A 24,575-nucleotide genomic window follows, 5' to 3' on the forward strand; every position below is an offset into this window, starting at 1 on the left:
GTGCATAATGATTCTAGCAGAACTTCGTGAGCCAAAGTGAGAAGCACTAGACTTAGATCAATATAGCGATAAAGTAAAGTTTAACAAAAAATAAATCACACAAGAGTTGTTTCTGGAAGTTCGAAAGCTGAATCTTTCTATGTCTCTCATTCTCCTGTTCAGAAGCTTTTCATTAAAAGATTTTGGTTTTACAATTTTTGTAAACATCCACTTCAATAGGAGTCATATACTGAATACTGAAACTCTTAACAACAACTTCTAAAGGAAATCTACAAGATTTCTAAGCTTAAAGACTCTTTATGTCATTTTCAAAACTCACATCAATATAAGATGTAAAACTTGAAACAATTTTGAGTGTAAATTCTAAAAATATAATCCTAAAATATTCATAAAATCAAGATAAGGATTAAAGAATTATGATTTTGACCTCTTTACCATTAACAAAGAAAATGAGTGTTAATTTTTTTAAGCTATATATATGTAATTTGAATTTATTGTCATATTGATAGATCAAATCGATTAATACAAGTGCCTCACGTTTACTATGTAGTAATAAATGAATTGATGTGTAATTTATTTAAAATCTATTATTTCTGAAAAATCATTTAACACCAAAATTTTAATATACATGCATGCATGTATAGTGTCTCTGGTACTAGTTATGGGTAAGATTAAAANTGATGACCCAAATAAAATATCTGTCTCATAAAATATGACCCGTAAGACCCGTCTCACACAAATTTTTCCTTATATTATATATAGAATTTTAAAAAATATACCTATATAAAACGTCATCAATGGATTTGTGAAAAAGATAAACCCAAAGCCAAAGGGCAGCAGTGTGAGGCAAATGGAGTCAATAAATACTAAATAGAGATCAGTAAAGTTCGAGCAAATCTGATACCCTTTGCCTTTTCTGGCGCTGTTTGTGGATTTGCAGAAATAGCAAGAAGCAGCCTTTTTTCACTGTAGATTCTTGTAGGAATTTAATACGCCGTCCCCCCCCTCGAATTCCGCCATGTTTCTTTCTCTTTCGGGAAATTAACTGAAATAAAGATAAGGGAAAGGTTTCTATTTTGATGCTTCAGTACTCAACCCAAAGCTTCCAATCTCTCGAGCTACCCGATCTTGAAGCCGCCATTAACGTTGACTTGGTGATTCTGTACTTGTTATAATAAGCCCAAGAAACATGAGCAGAAACCGCAGTGGCAGTAGCAGTAGCAGTAGCTTTCTTTTCCCGAACAACAGCAGCGATATCAAGAATATTTCAGCCGAGGGGGAATTCTTGAGGAGCAAAGAATCGATGGTGTCGGATTTGTTTGGGAATCAGCAAAATCCAGAACAGTGTTGTGGATTAGCGAGGTATCGAACTGCTCCGGGTTCGTTTCTCGCGACCCTTCTGGAATCCACTGCGGACAATAACAGTGGTACTGGTGATGATTCTGAAGCTCTCTTTTCTGCTTTCATGGATAACGGGCGTTCGATGAAGCAGGAGATTGGCGGGGATTTGGGCTATGTGGGATCTTATTCTGTGGGAATGGAGACTCAAGCTCATAAGGTGAATAATAATGGCTCAAATCTTGCTAGGCAAACGAGTTCTCCTGCTGGATTTTTCTCTGGTAGGTTTGTTAATTCATTTTCTTGAGGTTTTATTTTTCGTTTTCTTTAACGTTTTTTTTTGTTGCACTTCTTGCCGGATTTGCTTGTTTTGTTCATTGTTACTATGTTTTTACATAATTATGCTACTAATTTTTGATTCTGTATCTCAGTATATACAATGAACCCATGTGAGAACCAGAATAGGCAATACTATTTTCGAGCAATTCATGATTTGTACTTGTTTTTTCACTTTGTCATTCGTTGCCGGAATTCATTTAGGACAAGAAAATTTAGAACTTGGAGGATGACCTACTGGCTCCGTCACAGATTGGTTCTACGTTTAAATTATCTTGTACAAGTATTACCAACTGGATTCCTTGACTGAGAAACTCAAGATTCCTGTTTCAAGCAGACGGGAGTTTGGTGGGAATTGGTACAAGGGGTGATAGATCACATTTCAAATGGAAATGTTTTTATTTTTCATGTATTGTTGCTGCGCTGTGTATTAATTCATAATAGTCAAAATAGGCATAAGTTGTGTGTACTAATACTGGCTAAAACATGTGTTTTCACCTCAGGGTTAGGTTCAATGGGAGGGGTGGGAAATTACAGAGTCCAAAATCACGCAGAACCCAATTTGTCAAGAGGTGTGAACAATCAAATCAACTTTTCATCCTCCCCATCTTCAACCTCAAGATTCATGCCCACCATACCAGAGAACTGCAATGAGAGTATAGTTGCACGTAGCTCCGAGGACAAGCGGTCGGGACACAGTTCTCACATTATTGACAGCAGAGAATACGAGCCATGGAACGATTCCTCTTTCAATGGCTTGAAAAGAACTCGAGATGGTGATTTGAAGATGTTTTCTGGTTTCAATGGATTGGAAAATCAGGTCGAAATTTTGTCTGCTTCCATTCCCTTCACGTTTTTTTGGTGTGGTTCTATTGTATTCTGATTGTCATTTTTTTTAATCAGAATGACGAAACTAGGAAGAAGTCTCCAGGTTTAGTTCATCATTTGAGCTTGCCAAATACATCTACTAGTATGGCCGAAATGCAAAAGTTCTTGCACTTTCAACAAGACACCGTTCCTTGTCAAATCCGGGCCAAACGAGGTTTTGCCACTCATCCAAGAAGTATAGCCGAACGGGTAAATATCCTTTTGCATAATATAGAATCAAGCTTTTCATGTGGTTGTACGAACATATATAGCGATAGTATTTCAAATCTTTATACCGTACAACCATCCAAGCCATTAAAAGATATTTTCTATCAATAACTATAAAATTCAAATATTTTAAATCATTTAATTGTCTCAGTGTTTGGATTCAATTATCATACCATATACAGATAGAGTGCAAGCATTTGTTGCTCTGACATAAATCATCAAGATTATCTAAAGATCAGATGTAAAACTCGTCAAGATTTTGACGGTGAAAACATATTTTTCCTGGTTTTGTAGATGAGACGGACCAGAATAAGTGAAAAAATGAAGAAGCTGCAAGATCTTTTCCCAACTATGGACAAGGTACTTATTAAATATTGTAGTCCCGTTTGTTGGAAATACACTAGCAAAACCTGGTCATGTGCACCTCTTGTTAGGGGTGACATTTCCTGAATATTTAATAGTGACACAACCACAGTCAAGTGCTGCTTATGTGTGGCAGATGTGCGTGCACCAGGTGATCTTCACCTGATACCCCGATACTCCTGAATCGCCCCTATATGTCTACGGGGTTGGATGCAATGTGTTGGGGATCCAAGTGCAGGGATTTGTCCGTGCTTGAAAGATGCATATCAATCTGTATAGCATGGACAAATCTGCATGTTGGTGATCAGATTTCGGCAAAAAATTTTGTTGAACTTAGAATTTGATGAAAATGGTTAAATTTCTGTTGGTCGGATTAAACAAAATTTGATTCTATTGATTTCCTTTTCAGATTAAACTTCCTTTCCGTTCTTTTTTTCTTAATTTTTGTTTGTAATGTTGTTGATTGGCAGCAAACAAATACATCAGATATGCTAGACCTGGCAGTTGAGTACATTAAAGACTTGCAAAAACAAGTCAAGGTAAGAAAACAAATATATCCCTTTCAATCAAATGTCATCTTTTCACATGAAATGTCTCATCCATCATTTTCTTTTCATCTCATTCATCATTTTGTAGACACTCACGGATACGAGGGCGAGGTGCATCTGTTCACGAGGAACGTAAGCGACAAATACTACAGCGACTTAGTCGACTTTTTTGATAAGAATGCATAACTAAATGCAACGGTGCTGGACAAGAACATAACGATGATGTCGATTCATAGCTACCCGACGCGCTCTGGTTGCGATATTCTGCTGAAAATACGAGCATATTATGTGACTATGTGTTTAATTTAACCAGGTAAGTTGTGGAATTTGCAAGACATCTACTATATGGGAACTTGAATTGGTTCGCAGATACACTATGATTGTGTGTATTATGTGTTGGATATTTCGGTTCTAACAAATAATAGTTAGCAACCAAGTGGTTTTCTAAATGATGGAAAGTGAAACAAATTATATAAACGAGAGTGAGAGTGAGTTAATTTAGTTATTTTTTGTATTATTTTCCTCGTTTATATATTTTATATAAATGTGCACAGTTCGATTTAAAACAAAATCAGTTATCAAACAATTTTAACTATTTATATGTCACTTTAAACAAATATTTTGATTTTAATCTTGTATATATTCTCCACTCAATATGTTTATATATATACCATGACACAAACACCTACCTCTACACCCAAACGCACGAACGGTGTATGGTCTCTAAGCATAGCGCCTCTCCTTCGTGAACCATTCCACCGTTCTTGGACCACCATGGCTCATGGCTAGGACCCTTGAACATGTGGAAAAACATTCTTTCAAGTTGAGCCCTAGATCTCATGAATCCCAATTTTTCATTCCACCTTTTTCCTCTCTTGTCCAGCCCTTACATATGCATCTAGGGACACTTAAACATGTGGAAAAACATTCCTTCAAGTATCCCTACCATGGTAGCCCATTTGTGCCTCATAAGCAAGAGTTTTAGAAAAAGAAAACTCTAGTTTTGTGCATGTATAGCAATAAAAACGAAAATAAAAGTAGTGCATCATATTTTTCATGCAAGGATAATAAAATATACATAATATAGCGTGAAAGATGTTTGAAAGAATATTAAGACTTGCTTTTGAATTTATTACGCACGAAAAATGGCTTGCGATGCGAGGGACGTTGACGAGGGAAAAACCTTGCTGAAAATCTCCAAACTAGCGTGAATCTCCTCTCCAAAATTGTGGGTGTGGGTGTGGGTGTGGTTTTCTGCTGTGAAGAGTACTAGCTCTTTGAGAGATGAGGCGTGTGATTATGATGTTTTGAGGGTAGGGTTTCAGGCTTTTTATTCTAATTAAAACACATGGTGCAAGTTTAAACTCATTAACCAAGTATAATAGACCCATTAATCCCATTAGTTAATATTTAAAATATTTTGTTTAGAAAAATTTGTGAAAATATTAGCTGAGTTCTCAAAAGTTCTTATTTTTATTGAAAATTGATTGATGGTTTAAAATACGACTCTACATATAAAAACACCTCAAAATACCTCATTTTTTCAAAATTCCATATAAAATATATAACACATTAAACAATTAAAAATAATTATTTAATAAAATATTTTTCCTCATATGGTCCACGGTTTCCGTTCCTCGATCGCGTCTCGAATAACATTTAAAACACAATTTTATGCATTCTAACAGAAAAACATAATTTAAACATGTAAACATGAATCTCATAATTAATTCATGCCATTAAAATCATTTAATTGGTCATTTTTCATTTTCCCTAGATCTGCATGCAATTAGGTTACATTATCGCATTTTAGACCTTACAAATATGATGAAAAGTTTCTCAAAATGCTAGAATATAAGTCATTTGACGAGTCGAACTTTATTTTATATGAGAAGCCTGTTTTAGTCAAATAAAGGACTTCTATGAACCCGAAAGTTATTATTTTGAAAACGATTTTTGTAAACTTTTATTTTATATTTAAATGGACTTTAATGGGCCTAATTTACCTAGGACTAATAAGCCTAGTCATTTTCAAAGTTAGAGTCCTAAAAATTCTAAACTCTAGACTCATTTATCACCTAAAACACTAAATTATAAAATCAAATCCTATGCTTCTAAGACTCTCATTGGCCGAAACACTTCACACACACCACACAAAAATTTTCGAAACATTGAGAGCAAGATTCATGGTTGTTTGTCGCCCGTTCGCTCCTCTTCGTAACCCATGCTGACGATTGAATATTTGAGCGTTCTAAATGCAAAGACACGCTTATAAACTTTTTTTTTGCACCATTCAAATCATATTATGCATGATTTACGTTTTAAAACATGAAAATTATATTGATCAAATTATTTGACAGTTTGATGAATATATTTCAAAGTTTTGACGTTTATACGCATATATGAGTCATGTAATGGATTCCAAAGGGTACGCTGCCATTAGAGTATGATTAAGGGACATGAATGAAGTCTCTTAGGTATGAAACGAGGGATGGACAGTGCGTGACTAAAGAAGCTTGAGCACCTAGGGTTTCTAGGCTTACCATGGGTTTAAGGGGCATGATGGCTCGGTTAAGGGGGGGCATCCACACCAGGGCTTGGGCAGAGACCTTTACTGGCCGTGACGCGACTCTAGGAAGAGACCATGACACGCAGAACCCGTGGCTCTGTGAGGAGAAGCAACGCGCAAATCCTAGGAAACCTAGGGCTCGCGTGCGGCTTGACGAGAAGGGGAAAAGGGTGTAGCGTTGCTAAGAGCTGGCCAGGGCGGTGTGGCAGGGTCCTACGAGGGTGGTCAGGGGTCTAGTGTAGGTTGGGCTAGGGCCTGGACGAGGGTGGCTCGACGAGGAGTGAGCCGCGGCTTTGGGAATAAAGGAGAGGGGCGCACGACTTGGATGAGGGCTGGGGGCTGGTGCGCTGGTCGGGGCTAGTTCGGATATGGTCCATGAGGATCTGGGCAAGGTCTGATCCATGGTGGCTCGAGGGTGGCTCAGGTTTTTGGGAAAGCATGGCTTAGGAATAAAGGATGGGTTCGAAAATGGCTAGGAGAAGGAAGGTGGTTCGAACCGTGGTTCACGGGGGTTGGTACGTGGTTCGCAAGGGTATTTTAGTAATGAAAAGCTTATGTTTAAAATTTGGGAACAAAATATTAAGTTTGGATTTAATTCGGGTTTAAAATGCTTTACGATTTTGCTACTAAGTCATTAAATCGAAAGGCTCTGGTCTACGTCTAAGAAAAAATATAAGAAGTCAAATTTAAGCTTACATGGTGGTTCAGGATAGGTCCGAGTCAATAAAAGTAAAAAAATGTCAAAATTGGAAAATTCGATGTCCAAGGGTAAAATTGTCATTTTATGTCCCAGGTAATCGAAAGGTGTGGCAGTGTCCCGAATAATTATAATACATGCTAAATGATATTTTAAAGGAAATGATGATTCTGAAGCTCTCTTTTATGATATGTGCAAAGGTTGTACGATTTTTCCCGCAAATGCTATTTTAAAGGAAATGATATTTTATAAATAAATGGAAAGAAAAATTATTTTGAATGATGTGAATTGATTGTAACACCAAAGCTTTAATGACGATATCGTGAGGGAAAAAGACCTAGAGGGAGACCGTTTACGGGAAAAGGCACAGAGGGAGTCCGACGATCGTAGTTCCATATTTGACCACGACCCAGTGACGAGAGTTGCTGACGCCACCGCCCCCAGGTACTTGGTATAGCTAGACTGATTAGTAGACCATGATTATATGATATATGATAGTCACTTTCGAGAATCAAACTTCATCCAAAAATGATATACGATGATGAAAAACTTTCGATTTAATGATTCATAATACGAAACATGATTAGGGATGGCGATGGGCCGGGGCGGGGGCGGGTTTGCCATCCCTATCCCCATCCTCAAATTCCATCCACATCCCCATACCCGTCTCAATCTCCGCTTTTTCGGGTTTTGAGAATCCCCAAACCCGAAATTTCGTGGATCAACTTCCCATCCCCGCCCCCATCTCCGTTTCAAAAATATTAATATGACAAGACGATGACGNTCATACCCGCCCCGAACTACATCGGAGATTTAAAAATTTTCCGAACCCAAACCCGAAAAAATCGGAGATCCCCATCTCCGTTTCGGGTTTTCCCCATAGGGCCCCAAACCCATGGAGAAAGTTGTCATCCCTATACATGATCACAAGTTTTTACGCCAACTTATTTTATTAAAAGATTTATTTTAAACTTGCATGTGTCTATACATGTATTATTTGTTATTTGTGGTTAGAACATGCTGAGTCATTTTAAAGTTGCATGAGGGACTTTTATTTTCCACATTAGATTAAAATTTAAAGTTTTGAAGAAAAGATTTTGAGGATGATTTTATTAGAGATTTTATATTTTATTTTGAAGTTTAGTTCTGGATTATTTTAAAATTTATGCATTTAAGATTTTTAAATATTAGTTTTTATGTTGGATGGTTTTGAAGTTAGAAAAAAATGTTTATAAAAAAATTTCATAGTATTTATTTAAATTTTAAAGTTAAAAGTAAGGGACGTTTCAGAATTGCATCTCACTATTTGTACATATTCATCACCTTCTGATGTAAACGAGAAATTCAATTTCCTTAGTGAGTACACAAAGAACAACTGCTAAATTATGATATCGAATAATATCAGTCAACCATAATTTCAAAAGATGGAGCTCAATTGCAACCTTTTGCAACCATCACGTACTTTTGCCTCATGTTTGATGAGGGTCCAATAATATGTTATACTCTCTTCACGTGTCGAGCCCGACCCATCAATGTTGAACATTAAAGGACGGTCGTCATGAGATCCCCAAATAATATGAGCCGAAGTCATGTGAGTTCCACGTAGTTAACATCGAGTATGTCAATGGAAGTCACAACTTTCCATCGTCCACGTCCACCAATAATATGACTCACACACTAATTGCGAATAGCTTTCATCATGCAACCACCAGTGATGAAAGTCAAGGAAATATTAAACTTTATTTTAATTTTCTTTTTAATGGGCTTAATTTAAAATTTGAATCTTATTCGAAATGATTTTTTTTTTCAAATTTATCTCATCATTAATTTTAAAATCTTGTGTCATGTTTATTTGTATGTTTGTCAGATTTATGCAACTCTTGTTATTATATTAACACTAACGTAGATATCGATTATTTGTAATATATCTCATTCATTATAAATAATAAATGATGATCGATAATTAAGAGCTAATTGATTCTAATATACACCTAGAAAATTGGTCAAATCTCTCGACCATCATTTTACCATATAATATCATGTATTATATTAAATTCATAAAATCACGTATTATCATCAAATCATACAATAATTAGAAATAATTTAATAATTAATTCAGTAATAATTAAAATTCTCGTAAAACATCTTTTACAATAAATAATTAAAATCCAATTCGAAGAATTCCATAATTTTAACAAAATTTCGTGAATTTGATTAAATTTTCATAAAATTTAAATTGAACCCAAAAATTTTGGAAAATTCAAAAATCGACCTTAGCCCATATAATTTGAGCCCGAAGGGGGCAGGGCTGCCCGAGACACTTTCAGACACATTGTCCGTCTGCCCGCCCGCTGCTAGAATATTTCAGGCAACCGCCCATTTGCGCAGCAGATTTTTGTAGAAAAATATTTATTTAAAAGGGATATGGCAGTCACCACTATACGAGAACACAAAAAATAATTTTTCTTTATTTGAAAAAAAAATCATTTTCTAGGGGGCTCCGATTTTCTGAATAATCTTATACGGTTAGAAATAAATTATTCAACATAATTCAAACAACAAATCATATGATACAGAATAAACTAGCTCTGATAACACTGTTGGTATACCGTTTTTTCGTACCCAAGACGCGACGGAAGTTTACAAAAAATTGACGTTCAAAACGTTTATTAGGTGTCGTATGATTTAAATAATTCATAGGGAGTTTAGATCTGATTTATCTTTGCATATTAAACGTTGCCTCCTATTATCTCGGTGTTTAAGCAGTAATAACTCTTCTTGTAAATCTCTACGAATTTTTTTAAGTCTTCTAATCAGGTCCACAATCAAAAACATTTTTCCTCGTATAGATCACACTAAATATCTAAACGAAATTTTCGTCGAGATTGGATCGTCGGAATTTCAGAATTCTGGCGGCGTTGTGGAGGCGTCTAGGCAACGACGCAGTGGAAAGAATTGGATAAAAATATATTCTACAAAATATAATGGTGACAGATTTTTCTTGTGAGGAGAGAGATGAGATAAAATTTTAGTGGAAAAAAATTATGTGTAAAAATTATGTTATTTTATATTACTCTTAATGAAATANATATAGCAGTCACAATACTAAAATTATTATTTTATTAGTAAATTCTAAATTTACTAAATAAATTGTGAAATCATATAATCTCGATCGATGATCAGACAGCGTCGATGTATCGATTGGACAAATCTCGTTCATATAACAAAATTTTCCACTTATACATTTTTAGTAGCTGCTAGTTTTGTGAACTCCTTCACTAAAACATGTCGTTCCACTCTCCTCACTTAATTAGTTGTTAAAATAACTTTCATGTCTTCAATTACATGGAATCAATTTATAAACTCATTTATAAGAAATTAGTTTGATCTCCATTAAACTACAATGTGAATTTGACTATATCGAGGGAACACAGAATCCAATACTTGTATGGCCCTCAATAATTTAGAGATACAGCTCAAATTCATATGATTCAGAATAACATTTATTTTTATCTGTGCTTACCCTAATTAGCATCATTCTTTTCATCAACTCTTTGATCAAGAATGTCAGAACTCAAGTCTGATTATATCCATAAGATCATGGTAAAACCGTCTATTAGCATCGCTCTATGATCCCCTATGTATTATTGATTGTGTCTGCAAGAATCTTAATTTATGATTAGCGTCCAATACGATCTCTTCAACTCATATATCCCGATCGAATATGCAATCATGGGTATATCGAGAGTTGCAAATGAATTCAATAACGATATGATGTATTTTTGAGTAATAATAGTGATATGGTATAGGCAACTGAGGAAACACCTTTCCAAAATAAACATGTTTTACTCTGACCTGTGATTCATTGCAATATTAATTCATCAGATCATATATGATATCTTCACCCGTAGAAAAGTGGTGAATCTCTTACTACAATGCATTGGATCTTATGTGTTTCAAAACTACATCCAACCTCGTCATCTTATGAACCCCTATGGAGTCGGTAAACGGATCAAAATGCATACTAGTACGTAGAACATCTACATTGTCCCGGGTAAAATAACTAATAGTGTCCAACCATAACCACGAACTATTTCACTCGATAAGTGATAACCACTTGGAAAATCCGACAGAGAGTTGTTCAGTGCATTATCAAATGATCATCCATCGGTATGCTCTTACTATTGAAACATGACGTTTACCTTACAGATGCTAGTCTCAAGCTCAAGTGACCTATATTCTAATTTTAGGCAGTGGAATCTACTAAGAACCTATTTAAAATATATGGTACACTTTCTAATGAATTTCATGATCTTACATTGAGAGAAAGATCTCATTGTACATTTATTATATTCAAGGATTTTATCTATGCAGCTTGTATAGGTATACAGAAATATTAAATGTCATAATTGGATAAAATCATAAAATATTATTAAAATAAAAATTTATTTTACGTAAGAACCAATAAAATCTAATTCACAAGTTGGTTCGCTGGACCCGTTGTAAGGGCCTAGAAATCCTTACTTGAAAATTTGCGGAAAAATTTAAAATTTTCTTTTAAACTAAATGAAATATCCAGTTCATAAAATAAACTGTTAAATAATGTATCATGTTTAAAAAAATAGCAGCGGAAGAAATTAATGTTGTAAAAATAACTGTAAAAAATTTTATCCAACGGTAGATAAAAATGTTTGAGCGATAACAACAATAAATGCTAAAAAGTGAGGTCCTCGGGTCCCACTACTGCCGACTCGAGCTGGCTCACTGATCCCCGCCCTCGGTCCCGGCATCATCAGTACCTACAACAATCAAGTCTAGTGAGCCTAAAGACTCAGCATGCATATATCGTAAATAACAAGTAAATAAATAATAAAGTCGCATGCAGGTGAAAATTTCCTGTCATGAGGTGTAACGTAAAATATCATTTCAATGGTAATTATAGTACGTGCATAACTGAAATGAAAATATCATAGTGAAAATGTTTGCTCCTTGGAGCCCTGTAATGAAATAACTTGTAATAATTTTCTGGTGAGATTATGGTCTACGCAAGTCGTCCCTGAACTGAACTGAACTGAACTGACCGGTAACTGGCGACCGGGCTGGTAACTGGCGACCGGACTTAATAATGTATGTCTGATCAGACTACTGCCACAGTATACTGGGTGAAACAACTGAACTGACCGGTAACTGGCGACCGGGCCGGTAACTGGCGACCGGACTTAAGCATGATAGTAAAGTGACCACAAGCAATATCGCATAAATCTCAAAATGAATATTTGCACGTAATATAATTAACTAACATAATTATTGAAGAGCGACAGCGATCTTCTTGCGATAAAATCATGTACTTGCGATATTTAAAAATACCTATATGGCTTGATTGAAGAGCGACAGAAGATATAAACATGCCTTGGTTTGTTTTGACAGAAAACAAACGAAATAACGACGCGGCGCGGTGGAGACGGAGTGTTCTTCACTTTCTCACTTTTCTCTCTTAATTCCTTTAAACCAAGCATGCACCATAATTATTATAATGGCATAAAAATCGTAAACGTGATGCATGAACATTTAAAATATTATGATTTGTGATCAGGGCACTGCCAAGACTAAAATCTCACCCCGGGTGCAAAATGACCATTTTGCCCCTAGAAACCCAAATATTATCGTTTTAACCCTGGACATCGAAAATTGACCCGAAGCTTACCAAACTCTTTAAAATGTCCCAAAACATTATTAAAAACATTCCTAGATGTAAACTCAAGCCAAGTTCACAACTTAACCGATTCGTTTTAAAACTTGGACCGGGGTCCCGGTTTTAACTCGAATCGAACCGAAACTTAACCAAAACTTTCCCCAACCTTTTATCATCTTTTAAAAAATAAACATTATAATGGTCCTAAAATCTTATCCTCAAGTCCTTCATCTTACGACTGATGATCCAGCAAGACATGCAATTCTCGGCCACCCATAACACATTTCCTATCACAACACATGGCCCCCAATACTTAATCATTCGGTCCCCTCCTAAACCCCACCTGTCCAGCCTTTAAGGCACACCTTAGGACCTTAATGAACTCCTAAACCAAGCCTAAACGATGATAATTCCAGAAATTACCCCAAAATTCTCGGCCCTACCTTAATTGCACTCTATTTCCTCATCCTCCCAAAAACTCACTTTGCTAGCCTACCCCGACTGCACCAGCCCTAAACCAGCCTGTCATGGACCTAGACCAGACCCTAAGGAACCTATTAGAACCAAGCCACCAGCCCCATGCACGCGGCTATCTTCTAAGAACCGAGAATCAACAAGAAGACTCCTACCGAGACCAACTCGCCTCTACCTGGCCCGATAGATTGTCCAGTCACTCCAGCGCGGTTCAAGCCGTTCCAGGCCCCAACTCAGACCCACCAGGGTCTGGTTCAGGGCTGGAGAAGGCCCTCGCACCGCTAGTGTAGTAGGAAACCATGGAACGAAGCTCCTCACACCCGATCGGCCCTCACCCTTCATCATCAAAACCTGAACAAACTGTGCACACCAGCACGTAAGCCTCTACAACCATGGACTGTACAGGCCCTTGAAAACATTATATAGCAGCCCCTTGCACCACATATCAGAAAAACGTGAGTGACACTCATAGAAACGAGCCACACATAAAAACCGAATAGATCTTACATGGAAATGCTTAGATCGAAACATTTTATGCATGAACAACATAATCAGTAAATAACACGGGTATGATGCAGAAAAATGGTGCAAAACGTGCCTGATGATGTTTCACGTAAGGGTAATGAAGATCGAACGCGCCGGAGAATTAATCGATGCAAGAACAAGTGCTAGCCGAGCCTCTCAGCTGGTGTTTTCTCTGAAACCGAGGGAGAAGAGCTTTGAATGGGGGGTGTCGGCTGTGGAGAGGGGATTAGGTTTAGTGGGAATGATTAGGGCATAACCATGTGTTAATTATATAGTTAATAATTTAGTTAATGGACCTTAATTTTTAATAAAGAGAATTTTAAGCCCAACAAGCTTAAAAGTAGGCCCATTAAATCTAAACGCACTCCCGAAAAACATTTCGTGTTGGGAAGATTTTGAAAATATTAGCCGAAACCTCCAAACGTCCCCCGATTCGATAAAATTTGTGAATCGTTAAAAAAAATAAAATCATGAGGGTAAAAATATCCAATAAATCCTATTTTTGAAAAATACACTTAAAAACATTTTAAACTAATTAATAAAATTAATCATGAAATAAAAATAATTTTTCTGATACTTCTCCGGTCTCCAATCCTCGATTGAACGTGAATGCACCTAGAAACCCTAATGCGTGAACTTTTAAAATTTCATGAATTAAATCCTATCATGCATGAATTATGCAATAAAATGCATAAAAATAATTAAACACAATTTAATGAAATAAACATGAATTTAATGCTTTAAAATTTTTAATTAAAATGCCAAGGAAATTCAATAACTTGCATGCATGCCCACTTTTTAAATTATATTTACTAACGTGCTAAATTACCACTTCTTAAATAAGTCTTTATAAACTTGTCTCAATACTCCATCTCCAATCCGGCCTCACTTATTTAACTGAAAAGGTGACAATTAAACTACTACGTAAAATAAATAAATTTAAGGAAAAGAATTTAAATACTCATGCAATAAAATCATTTTAATTTAAATACTAAAAATTATGCATGGCTTATACGTAGTCTACGTTACGGGTTCTACAACTCTCCCCCCTTAAAAGAAATTTCGTCCTCGAAATTAAAACTCACCGAATAATTCGGGGTACCGACTCCTCATCTCTGGCTCAGACTCCCACGTAGCTTCCTCCTCTGAATGGNAAAATACTAAACAACGGGCTTAAAAAGGAAATTTTCAAGATGAATCGTTGAACCCAGGATGCAAAATTCATGGCTGCAGAGACCGGGCTTAGCCCAGTTGGTTGGTCTCAACCTTCCCTCCCCCTAGGTCATAGGTTCGAGTCCATTTGTAATAAAAAAAAAAATGTGGCTGCAAACGGCACCAAGTGATTTTAGATTGTGGCCACTTCACAAGCCTATCACAAACATGGTTANCTCGGCTCTGTGAAAAACTAATTCATGATCGTTCGTTAAACTTATCGATTCAAGCTTCATCTCAATTTCAAGCTCCATAATTTTATCAAGCTTAAGAATCTTAGGCTCGTAAGCTCGCGATCTCGATCTCGAGGTTGGTTCGTTCATGTCGAAATCGAGCTCGACTAGTTAGTTAGACCTTGAGTAGACGTAATAATTGGATTGTCTCACATCGAAATTTAAGGTCAAGGTAAGTGATTTAAATGCTATAAAGATAAGCATACATCTATAAATTCTCATATTTTAATTGAATTTTTTTGTAAAAGTGCTCGATGAGTTCGTTTTTATCTGGTTCATGTTCATACCAGATCTGAGTTAAACATTTGGTATTATGTTTAAACATGCATACAACACAAAGTTGGATTCGTACAGTGAGAGGACGAAAAATATGATGATAAATTAAAGATAAGGTTGATGTAGTATTCTTTTAACTTTTATTATAAAGTTTGAGTCAAATATTGGATTGTTCATTCATCGCAATTATGAATTTTTTATGCTTAAATTTCAAGAAATTGAAGATAATTTCTGCCATACTAGAAAGTAACATAACTAAATTGAACCCAAAAACTGAGAGCGAATATTATTGATTGGGAAGGTGCGAACCGACCAAAATTCTATAGATAGGAATCCCACTTCTCTAGTTGTCTTTACATCCCAGTCGCATAATATTATTTTCCTGGAAAATTACACCTAGTTTTGATATCATAACTTTTATTTTGAAGAAATTGAAAATAAATTAATATATAAATTCCTATGTATAATTTTACACACATAGGAAGGCTAGATCATAAAAGCTGATGCCACGATATTTATGATTGTCCTCATTATACTAACACATATTTTTCTAACATGATTATGTTCTCACTCGTACGTTTCCTAATAAACTTCACAAAAAAGCACTTATCTCACAATTGTCTCAAGTCAAACAGACTTAACTTTAAAGTTTCTAATTATAAACTTCCGGAAAAAAAAATATTCATTGTTTATATGAGTAGTATCTGTCGACTGTTTTAAGAAGTCCTCAAATGCGCACTCTCATACATGCATAATTTTGGAATCTCTCTCATATGTGATATCGATTCATTCATGTTCTTTTTCCTATAAGTACGTCAGGAGCCGTTTCTTGTCTGTACTATCCCATGACATCGGCAATCATTTTTCGATCTCATCGTGGGTGTATCACACCACACCAAACCAGGCATATTGGATGCACGATAGCATCTAATTAACCGTATTTAACAAATAAGAAAAAATATCAAATAGATCAATAAATGAGTACAGGCACACAGAGGCATGCTCCAAACGTAAAATTGCATTTATTTATAACTGAGAAACTATCTGGAATTAAAAAATATATAGCGGATGAATCGACTTTATAAACTTTATGTTCTTATGTACAATAATGTTTGATCCAAACATGATCTTCAGTGAAATGCTATATATATCTATTATGACGTTTACATGCCCTTCTCAGCAAACGGAAGGTACAAATAATTTAATTACTTTCTAACTCAAAATTGCTCAGCCAAATCATTTCAGCTCCAGAGAATTTTAAGGGTCATAATTTTCATTACCTTAAGATTCCAAAAACCTGGCGCTGCCGTAGGGATCAACCTGATGCACCTGCAGCAGCCTCTTTATCAGTTTCCCCTTGCTCTTCTTTAACAAACTCCTCGATTAATTGGCGCTGCCTCTGGGTCAAGTTGCTAACAAGAAGGTAATAGAAGAACAAATTAGTCGAAATAGATGGCATTCTCTTGAGGAAAGTAAAAGTACAAACCTTATTCGTAGTATTATTTAATGCGAATTTTTAGATGCTAGTGGAATATGAAATTTTTATATGAAGTTCTGTCTTTGCCCTCAAATATACTGGTTGTCATCTGGCATTTAGTAATGACTCATTTTTACTTCAAATAAAATAGTTGCATAGAAAATGAACTTGTAGATTAGAGAATGAAACAAATGAAATTGGAAATGGACAGTTTCACACAAGAAAACGAGAGAAGAGCTACACCTACTACTGCCAAGGTACTTACGTTGGAATGCTGACGGTGAAATGAACATACTGATCTCCAAATGAAAAGGAGTTTCTGACTTTAATACCTAAATACACAACATTACGAATATTTAGTCCTAGATGGATACATCGTATGCAACCATTTGGTGCAAAGTATAAGATATTAAATGATTAAACATCGTTGTTTTATCTAATGTTTGGTTCAAAGTTCTACAAATGATTAGAGAGCAATATCCTTATATTATATAGCTTTCATCATCATATCTCACGAATCAAATAGCAGAAATAAGGAAGAAAAAGGTAAGACAAGTACAATTTATTGATTTTTTTATTTTAGCCATATCACCATAAAGTCGGGTAGAAGTAAATGTATAAGCAAGATAAATTCCTCATAGAATTAAATGGCACTTAACTCTTAAGGGCAACAAATAGCTACGTCTAAATTCTAATGGGGTTCAAACAATTATCTATGCACTATCTTAGCAAAAGCCAATAACTAGGAGTGCCAGCTGTATATACATGTTGGGTTGGTCTGAACCCTCCATCATTTGGCTGGTCTTTTCCTTTAGAAAACACAAATATATATTCCCAGGAAAATTTCTACCTTTTTTCCTCAAGACAACCTTTTGGCCAGGTTGAGTGCCAGGACGAACCTACAAACCAGAAGTAGAACCAGACTCAGAAACCCAAGAAAAGGGTAATGCAATAGAAAATGAAGTAAGAGTAAAGCATCCTACACCAAAAAAGCATTTGGGACTAAACCCATTACCAAAACCCTCTCCAAATATAACCCAAAACAGAAGACAGAAAACTGAAAAGTAGATCCAAAATCTCATCTGAAGGAGGAAGTCAAAAATGAGGATAGAAGAGACACCACTATAACAAGAAATAGATCACTAAAGAAACCTCAGACAGACCTTAAGGACAACATCCCCAGTCAGGGTGGGCACCTGGATGGTTCCTCCAAGTATTGCCTGCAAATAGAACTGTTCATTAGCTAACCGAGATAAAGAAGAACTATTTTCCAAAAACCAACAGGTCATCAAGCCTGAGAAAATAAAAACATATAGCACAGTACGTCTTAATGCAAAGAATTTGCTATTAATACAAATTTAAGATAAATGAAAATCAAACAACTTATGGAACAATTTTCTTGTTCTACTAGCAAAATGTAAGAAAAGAGTGCTTGATTAGTATTACCTGAGTGATGCTCAAAACAGCATCAACATGGATATCAGCCCCTTCTCTGCGGAACACTGGATCTTCTCTGACCTGTAAAATGCATCCATCCAGGCTTCAGAGTTCAGTGTGTATGTTTCCAACCACATTCGAGCTACCTTATGCAGAGAAACAAAAACAAAAAATCCAGTAACATATCTAAACAAGGACCTTGATCATAACATAAAGATCACCAGGTTGATTCCCATCAGGATCCGCTCCACCACTTCTGGGAACCTTAATAGTTTCGTTGTTGTCCACCCCTGCAAATCACCGATGTAGAATCAAATGAATTTTTTTTTATGGCTAGGACTTTATCGTACACACAAATAAATACAAAGGAATGAAGAACCATATAGCTCTCAACTCACATTTCGTAAATTGTTACAGTTCAATTTTTAATCTAGACCAACAAGCAAAAAGCCGAGTTCCAAACGACTATTGAAGGTCAGCCACAAGCCCACAACCGGAAATCAATTCCACCATGAAGAAAGATTCAAACATAATGGAAAATTTCACAAGCTTTTTATTTTACACTTCAAAGAGAGGACTGAATTTGGTTAACTACCAATGAAACTAAACTGATATTTCCATCCAAACAGCAGTAGGTTAGACTACATTAACTGATTTAGCAGGCAATATCAAGGTGCATCTTTTAAAACTCCTTTAACACTGAGTTTGATGAAAATTATGTACATCAAATTTCCAAAACAGAAGGAAACTGATGACCAGAAACGACACTGCTGGTTAAAATACAAATTAAAACACAAATAATGACTGAATTTTCTGATAAACTCACCTGCCATGACATTCAATGTAACTGTTTTTGGCCCTCTCAATACTCGCTTACCCTTGCAGGACTTGCAGAAGCTCTGATTCAAATTTAAAGTCAGAAGATATAATTATTCTATATAGTTTATTTTCATTCTCTCGATTTAACCAACAGTAATAAAAAATCTATCATAATTGCAGATTAGTCATGGCCGCATATGCATAACTCCAAGCCACAAACAACTTTCAAGAGTTATAAATTATAATCAGATATCTCTTAATAGAATCAAGAATTAATTTAGACTCGATTTAAGTTTAAACAAAAAGCAAAATGATATGGTCAATATCTTCCGACATTAGGCATCACAAGTCACAACGGTTGTTAACATAAAAAACTGACTTAATACCATGATCTAGACAATGTTAAACAGTTCAATTTATTAATCCTATAACCCGGGGATCATATGCCAGTATGAGAAAACATTATCCTTTATCCAATTCCATGAATGTAACAGACAAACCTAGGGTATACAATAACTCTAGTAAAATCACGATCATCCCTATCCTCTGAAGCCATTTTTTAAACCACCCAGATAAATGATAGATCCTCATGAGGGCACAGTACATCAAAGCACAAGAAAAAACCACAAAATATTCGGTGGGTGTGTAAAAAAATAACAATCATAGAACAAGAGGCCATACTGATGCAATTTTCCCAGCTCCTCCGCAACTTGGACAAGTAGATTGAAGTGTGAAAGGACCGTTTTGTGATACAATCTGGGTTGGCAAACAAAAATATTAATATGAATATCAGTCAATTTTCATAGGGAAAAAACTTAAATGGTAATGCGTTCAGGAATTCACAAGGTAGTGAGGCCAAAGGTACCCACCATGCCAGAGCCTCTACAACGCTTACAAGTTTCAGGCCGGGTCCCAGGAGGGACACCAGTTCCACCTAACGCACAAAAGAAGAATTATTGAAAGCTGAGTCATGACAAAACATAGCGAAATAACAAGACAATTGAACCTTGGCCTTCTTATCAAGTAACTCAAAATCAACTTAACAAAGTTAGGATTCAAAGAAAATGCATAAAGCCAAAGAATCCAGAAGGAAAACATAGTTGAAAATTGATGCATGAGAAAACATAGTGAAAGAATAATTCAATTGAACCTCGACCTTCTTGTCATGTAACTCAAAATCAACTTAAAAAAGTTATGATTTAAAGGAAATGCACAAAGCCATAGAATCCAGAACGGAGCAACATGGATTCTGAAGTTGTCGTAGGAAAGATATAAGCCAATACCACAAGTTTCGCAAGCCATATCAGTAAGGATTGATAGAGTTCTGGTACATCCCTGAACAGCTTCCATAAATGATAGTTCAACAGAAACCTGCACCAGCGTCTCGTATTAAGAGAACATATTAACAATAAACACTAAATTTGCCATCGATGGGTAGACAAAAAGTTTTAACCTTGACGTCCTCACCACCCATGTTCCTATTGAAGATGTTGAAAATCTGATTGCAATAGATCATAACAAAACAACACACAGATTAGATCTTTCAAACACGAGAAGAAACCATAAAGAAAACTGAGGCAAAAAAGTCAAGATTAGGATATGCAACAGTGATAACATGTTAAGGTCCACAGTCTTGAAGTCGATGGTTACCAGTTGAAACTTGAACCTACGTCCATGGATAACTTATACATCTTCTTTCATCATAAGCATCACTGAGTTCAGTAACTCTAATTTGATTAGACCATACTTTCAAAACATCAAAGAAGCTAATTGTGAATTTATGTTCTATCACCGCAAAACACTTTTCAGCCCAAGTGAGGGAGCATTTAAAATCTACTGATTGGTGAGTTCCACACATGCAATATTATATATCAGGCTTCCGAAGAAAAAAGGGAGGTGATGGTCAACAATGCACCCCCATATACAAAGTTCGTTACTCCACAAAAACTCTCACCAAGAAAAGCTAGTTTGTAGCAGAATAACTAAATTCTACTTCTATATGTCTTAGCCATTGTATCTTCTTGCAATTTCTGGATACCACCATTCTAGTAAGTCTATTATAAGACTGCAGCAGTGTATCGCCATTACAGCAGCTTCACTCCCTAACTCATCCCAATACCCTGATCAATTACAACTCTCATCATACCTTTAGCAGTGCGGTTGAATTAGGAGTCCAAGACATTTTAGAAAGCAATGATAGCTATTCATGAACAGCAGAAAGATAATTTAAGGTTATAAACTTACATCTGCATTTTTAAAGATGTCCTGAAAAGGATTAAAACCAGCTCCTCCAAATGGATTAAATCCAGGATCTCCACCTTTACCGGCTTGTTCAAAAGCTTCATGACCAAGCTGTTTAATGGGCATTTTTTTCAGATTAAAACACTCAAACACGAAATATCGAAATTTTAAATGCAACTAAAAAATGGAGAATGAAGTCTTCCTCCATGCACACAAGTAATTAATTTACATCGCAGGTATAGTAGATTTTTGTCATCACATGCAACACTATGTAAAACGTAGAGTTCAGGTACAACTCTCAGCAAAGTTGCACACTTAAAGTCTGTGCAGGCATTAGGATTCTATTTGTACATGTTTTAAATAAGATGGATTCGATTGTAACAAAAATAGATGGAACACAAAATTTCTTTAAATTAAGGACTTGTACATTGCACAAGCTATTTTAATTTTGAATTTTGCTTGGAAAATTTATGTAGAGAAAGAAAAGTGGGGGAAGACTTACGGCAAAAGTTTTCATATATAGATATATCCATCAAATATTCAGCACTCCGAAATATGCCAGGAAAAGTCACTTGTAACGCATGCGTAGTACATATAATGACTATTATGTTAGCTACACTACTTTTACGAGACAATAATAAATACAGAGTCAACAAGTCATAAAAAACAGTTGGAAACAACAATAAGAAATAAGGAAAAAAATTGAGACAATAAATAAAGCCATATTTTATTAGTTTTTTCTATATAATTCAAACTATATCAGCATATCCCTCCTTTAAATTAGGAATACATTAAAAACATTTAGTAGCTGTTTACATCTTTCATATTTACCATATGCAGATTTGCACTTCTATGATTTCACCTTTTAAACTTCACTTCATCTAATTTTTTCTTTTCCTCTCTAAATCAAAAACAAATTCTAAAATTCAATTTTGTCTGAGGAGTTCAATTAAACGACAACCTTAATTAATTTGAGAATGCCATACAAGAAAATAGACCTCTAAAATTAGATCCTACACTGAGAAGGAAGAAAACTACAGCATCTCAAATCATTTACTACATAGCATAGGAAAGAATATTATGAAAGTTGCCGTAAATGGAGCCATGGCTGCAGACTTATAAAGTTAAACATAAGACTTGCAAATTTAAAGAAACACATTACTTGCAGAGAAATATATATTTGAGACCTGATCATATTGCTGGCGCTTTTCTTCATCTTTCAACACCTGCCAAAATTTTGGATGGAAAGTTCGATAAAATACGCAAATCTAGGAGCTTATGCCGAAAATGCCAATGCTTTCAAAGTGTACCTCATAAGCCTTTTGAACTTCTTGAAATTTCTTTTCAGCTTCAGGGTCATTTTTATTTGTATCTGGATGTAACTTTTTTGCAAGCTGCAAAATCGAGGAAATAGCTAAGAGTGTGTGGGAGTAAAAAGAAGAGAGAAAAAATAGGAGGGAAGCTCAGAAGAAAAAAAGTGAAGAAACACGAATATACCCCATAGTAAGCTTTCTTGATTTCAGATGCCGTGGCATTTTTACTGACGCTGAGTACATCGTAAAAATCTCTTGACAATTGCGCTATTAAGAAAAGGCAGACGGAGAAAAAAAGGAGATCATAGAATAATTCAATCGGTCAACCTTACAGTTGAAAATTGATATGGACTCCCAAACATAAATTAGAACCAACATGAACAGGATATTGACAAAGGCTAATTGCAGATTGAGCAACTTAAAGGTTCATTGAGAGTTTTTATTTTTCAGGATTAAATTCATGTGATAAAGAAATAAGTAGACTTTTTATAGTTAATCAATATATCCCATTATGGTCGCATAGCTTCCGCTAACCGGCGCACTTAGTAGGCATGCAGCATGCTCTTCATAGTTCATGGTTTGAAGGAAATATAAAAAAGACCTAGAAACTAAGGTCGAGTCATTAAGGAACAATCAATTAATGCTGCTAGTGCATTATCTAGTCAATTAAAAATTTTAGTTGATACAAATAGCTAACATAGATATTTAATAATTTTTCTTTAACAATTTGATATTAGTCTAACAATAACATGTAGCTTCTTGTAACAAACTAAAATAAATTACAGTATCTCATTTATATTTTTCATCATGAATAATATCTCATTCCAAACAAACAAATTACAAGTAACCTCCAAAGCAAAGAAAAACACACAAGATTGACAAAATAACATGTGAACGATACCAGTGGCATGAATTGACCGCGCTGCTCCCAGATTATAATTCAATAATCCTAATCTCAGCCAATGCTTTTCATCATTCTCTGCATTGCATTAACAAAAAAAGCATCAGAAACACATGACTCAAGCCAGAAAATTATAATGAGTAAGAAAATGGAACCTCGGACATAATTTCAAGTACCATTTCTAAAATTGGAATTAAAAAGGGCCCTCGACCGATCGCACAATGCCGAGCTGAAGCTCCTGCAGTCCCCTTTCAATGAAGATTCATACAACTGCAAACCAATCAAAGAAAAATAAATAACCATTTTAAAAAAACAACACATGTACAGCAAAACGTAACATTATTCATAAAGACAACATGAGAATGATGCATACAGAGGGAGAGGAATTGCGAAGGAGCAATGAATGGAAGGAGCGGCGCGCGAGCCGGAAGCCGTGGCACCGAACCATGAGTTGGTATCTGTACACCGCGAGATAATTAAAGCCCTAGAGAAACCCTGATTGTTATTCAATTTGGAGAAGAAGGAACCCACGGCTCATGGAAGGTTCTAGTGGGGAGTGGAGATGCCGAAAATGATCAAAGAACCGAACCGGTCCGGTTGGTTTGGTTTTGTGAAACCGAGTTTTAATAGTTTCGGCTTCAGAGTAATGTGGTTTAATAAATTTGTATTGCTTTGAACATATTGGATCGCGGAAGAGAAGACAACGATGGATAATATAAGAATGATAAATCAATATATTTATGTTAAAATAATAATATAATGGTGCATAATACGAATCATTAACAGAATTTGAGATAGGAAAATAATAATATAATGGTGCTCAATACGAATCATTAGCAGAATTTGAGATAGGAATTGACAAAATAAAGATGTTTTATCCTAATAACAACGTAATTAAGACTTAGAGTTAGATGTGATATATTTTAGTACGAAAATTATAGTCTTAAAATATAATATCACAAAATTTAAGATTTTTAAATTTAAAAATGACTTGTCAATTCATATTATCTTTTATTGTCTTATTAACAA

The 24,575-nt window shown here is 35.4% G+C and overlaps 2 protein-coding genes and 1 long non-coding RNA gene across 3 annotated transcripts; 1 reads left to right on the forward strand and 2 right to left on the reverse strand.

Moving 5' to 3' along the window:
- Positions 1 to 817: 817 nt before the first annotated feature.
- Positions 818 to 4,185, forward strand: LOC140988622 (transcription factor bHLH130-like). Its single transcript, XM_073457647.1, has 6 exons — positions 818 to 1,619; positions 2,178 to 2,494; positions 2,578 to 2,751; positions 3,064 to 3,129; positions 3,603 to 3,671; positions 3,769 to 4,185. The coding sequence occupies exons 1-6, from the start codon at positions 1,190 to 1,192 to the stop codon at positions 3,814 to 3,816; spliced, it is 1,104 nt and encodes a 367-aa protein (XP_073313748.1). The 5' UTR covers positions 818 to 1,189; the 3' UTR covers positions 3,817 to 4,185.
- A 7,304-nt stretch (positions 4,186 to 11,489) lies between these two features.
- LOC140988810 (uncharacterized) lies at positions 11,490 to 14,751 on the reverse strand. Its single transcript, XR_012177366.1, has 3 exons — positions 13,711 to 14,751; positions 12,356 to 12,447; positions 11,490 to 11,745 (listed from the first exon to the last, which is right to left on the reverse strand). It is a non-coding gene; the product is annotated as an uncharacterized lncRNA (long non-coding RNA).
- A 1,607-nt stretch (positions 14,752 to 16,358) lies between these two features.
- On the reverse strand, positions 16,359 to 24,303 carry LOC140988278 (chaperone protein dnaJ GFA2, mitochondrial-like). Its single transcript, XM_073457302.1, has 18 exons — positions 23,920 to 24,303; positions 23,723 to 23,816; positions 23,547 to 23,624; positions 22,830 to 22,912; positions 22,643 to 22,726; positions 22,520 to 22,558; positions 21,336 to 21,443; positions 20,545 to 20,589; positions 20,375 to 20,462; positions 19,961 to 20,025; positions 19,773 to 19,847; positions 19,099 to 19,171; positions 18,471 to 18,562; positions 18,282 to 18,353; positions 17,999 to 18,055; positions 17,686 to 17,734; positions 17,101 to 17,167; positions 16,359 to 16,770 (listed from the first exon to the last, which is right to left on the reverse strand). The coding sequence occupies exons 1-18, from the start codon at positions 23,992 to 23,994 to the stop codon at positions 16,674 to 16,676; spliced, it is 1,341 nt and encodes a 446-aa protein (XP_073313403.1). The 5' UTR covers positions 23,995 to 24,303; the 3' UTR covers positions 16,359 to 16,673.
- Positions 24,304 to 24,575: the final 272 nt, after the last annotated feature.

Source organism: Primulina huaijiensis, chromosome 11 (assembly GCF_012295235.1).
Source record: "Primulina huaijiensis isolate GDHJ02 chromosome 11, ASM1229523v2, whole genome shotgun sequence".
NCBI classification, from domain to species: Eukaryota; Viridiplantae; Streptophyta; class Magnoliopsida; order Lamiales; family Gesneriaceae; genus Primulina; species Primulina huaijiensis.

Excerpts from the sequence above, each read along its gene's own strand:
- LOC140988278 (XM_073457302.1), bottom strand. The coding sequence starts at position 23,994 with ATGGTTCGGTGCCACGGCTTCCGGCTCGCGCGCCGCTCCTTCCATTCA. Across the intron at positions 20,590-21,335 it reads ACATCTTTAAAAATGCAGAT|ATTTTCAACATCTTCAATAG; the intron begins GTAAGTTTATAA and ends TATTGCAATCAG. Across the intron at positions 17,735-17,998 it reads CTGGGGATGTTGTCCTTAAG|GTTCGTCCTGGCACTCAACC; the intron begins GTCTGTCTGAGG and ends TCTGGTTTGTAG.
- LOC140988622 (XM_073457647.1), top strand. The coding sequence starts at position 1,190 with ATGAGCAGAAACCGCAGTGGCAGTAGCAGTAGCAGTAGCTTTCTTTTC. Across the intron at positions 2,752-3,063 it reads CAAGAAGTATAGCCGAACGG|ATGAGACGGACCAGAATAAG; the intron begins GTAAATATCCTT and ends CTGGTTTTGTAG. Across the intron at positions 3,130-3,602 it reads TTTTCCCAACTATGGACAAG|CAAACAAATACATCAGATAT; the intron begins GTACTTATTAAA and ends GTTGATTGGCAG.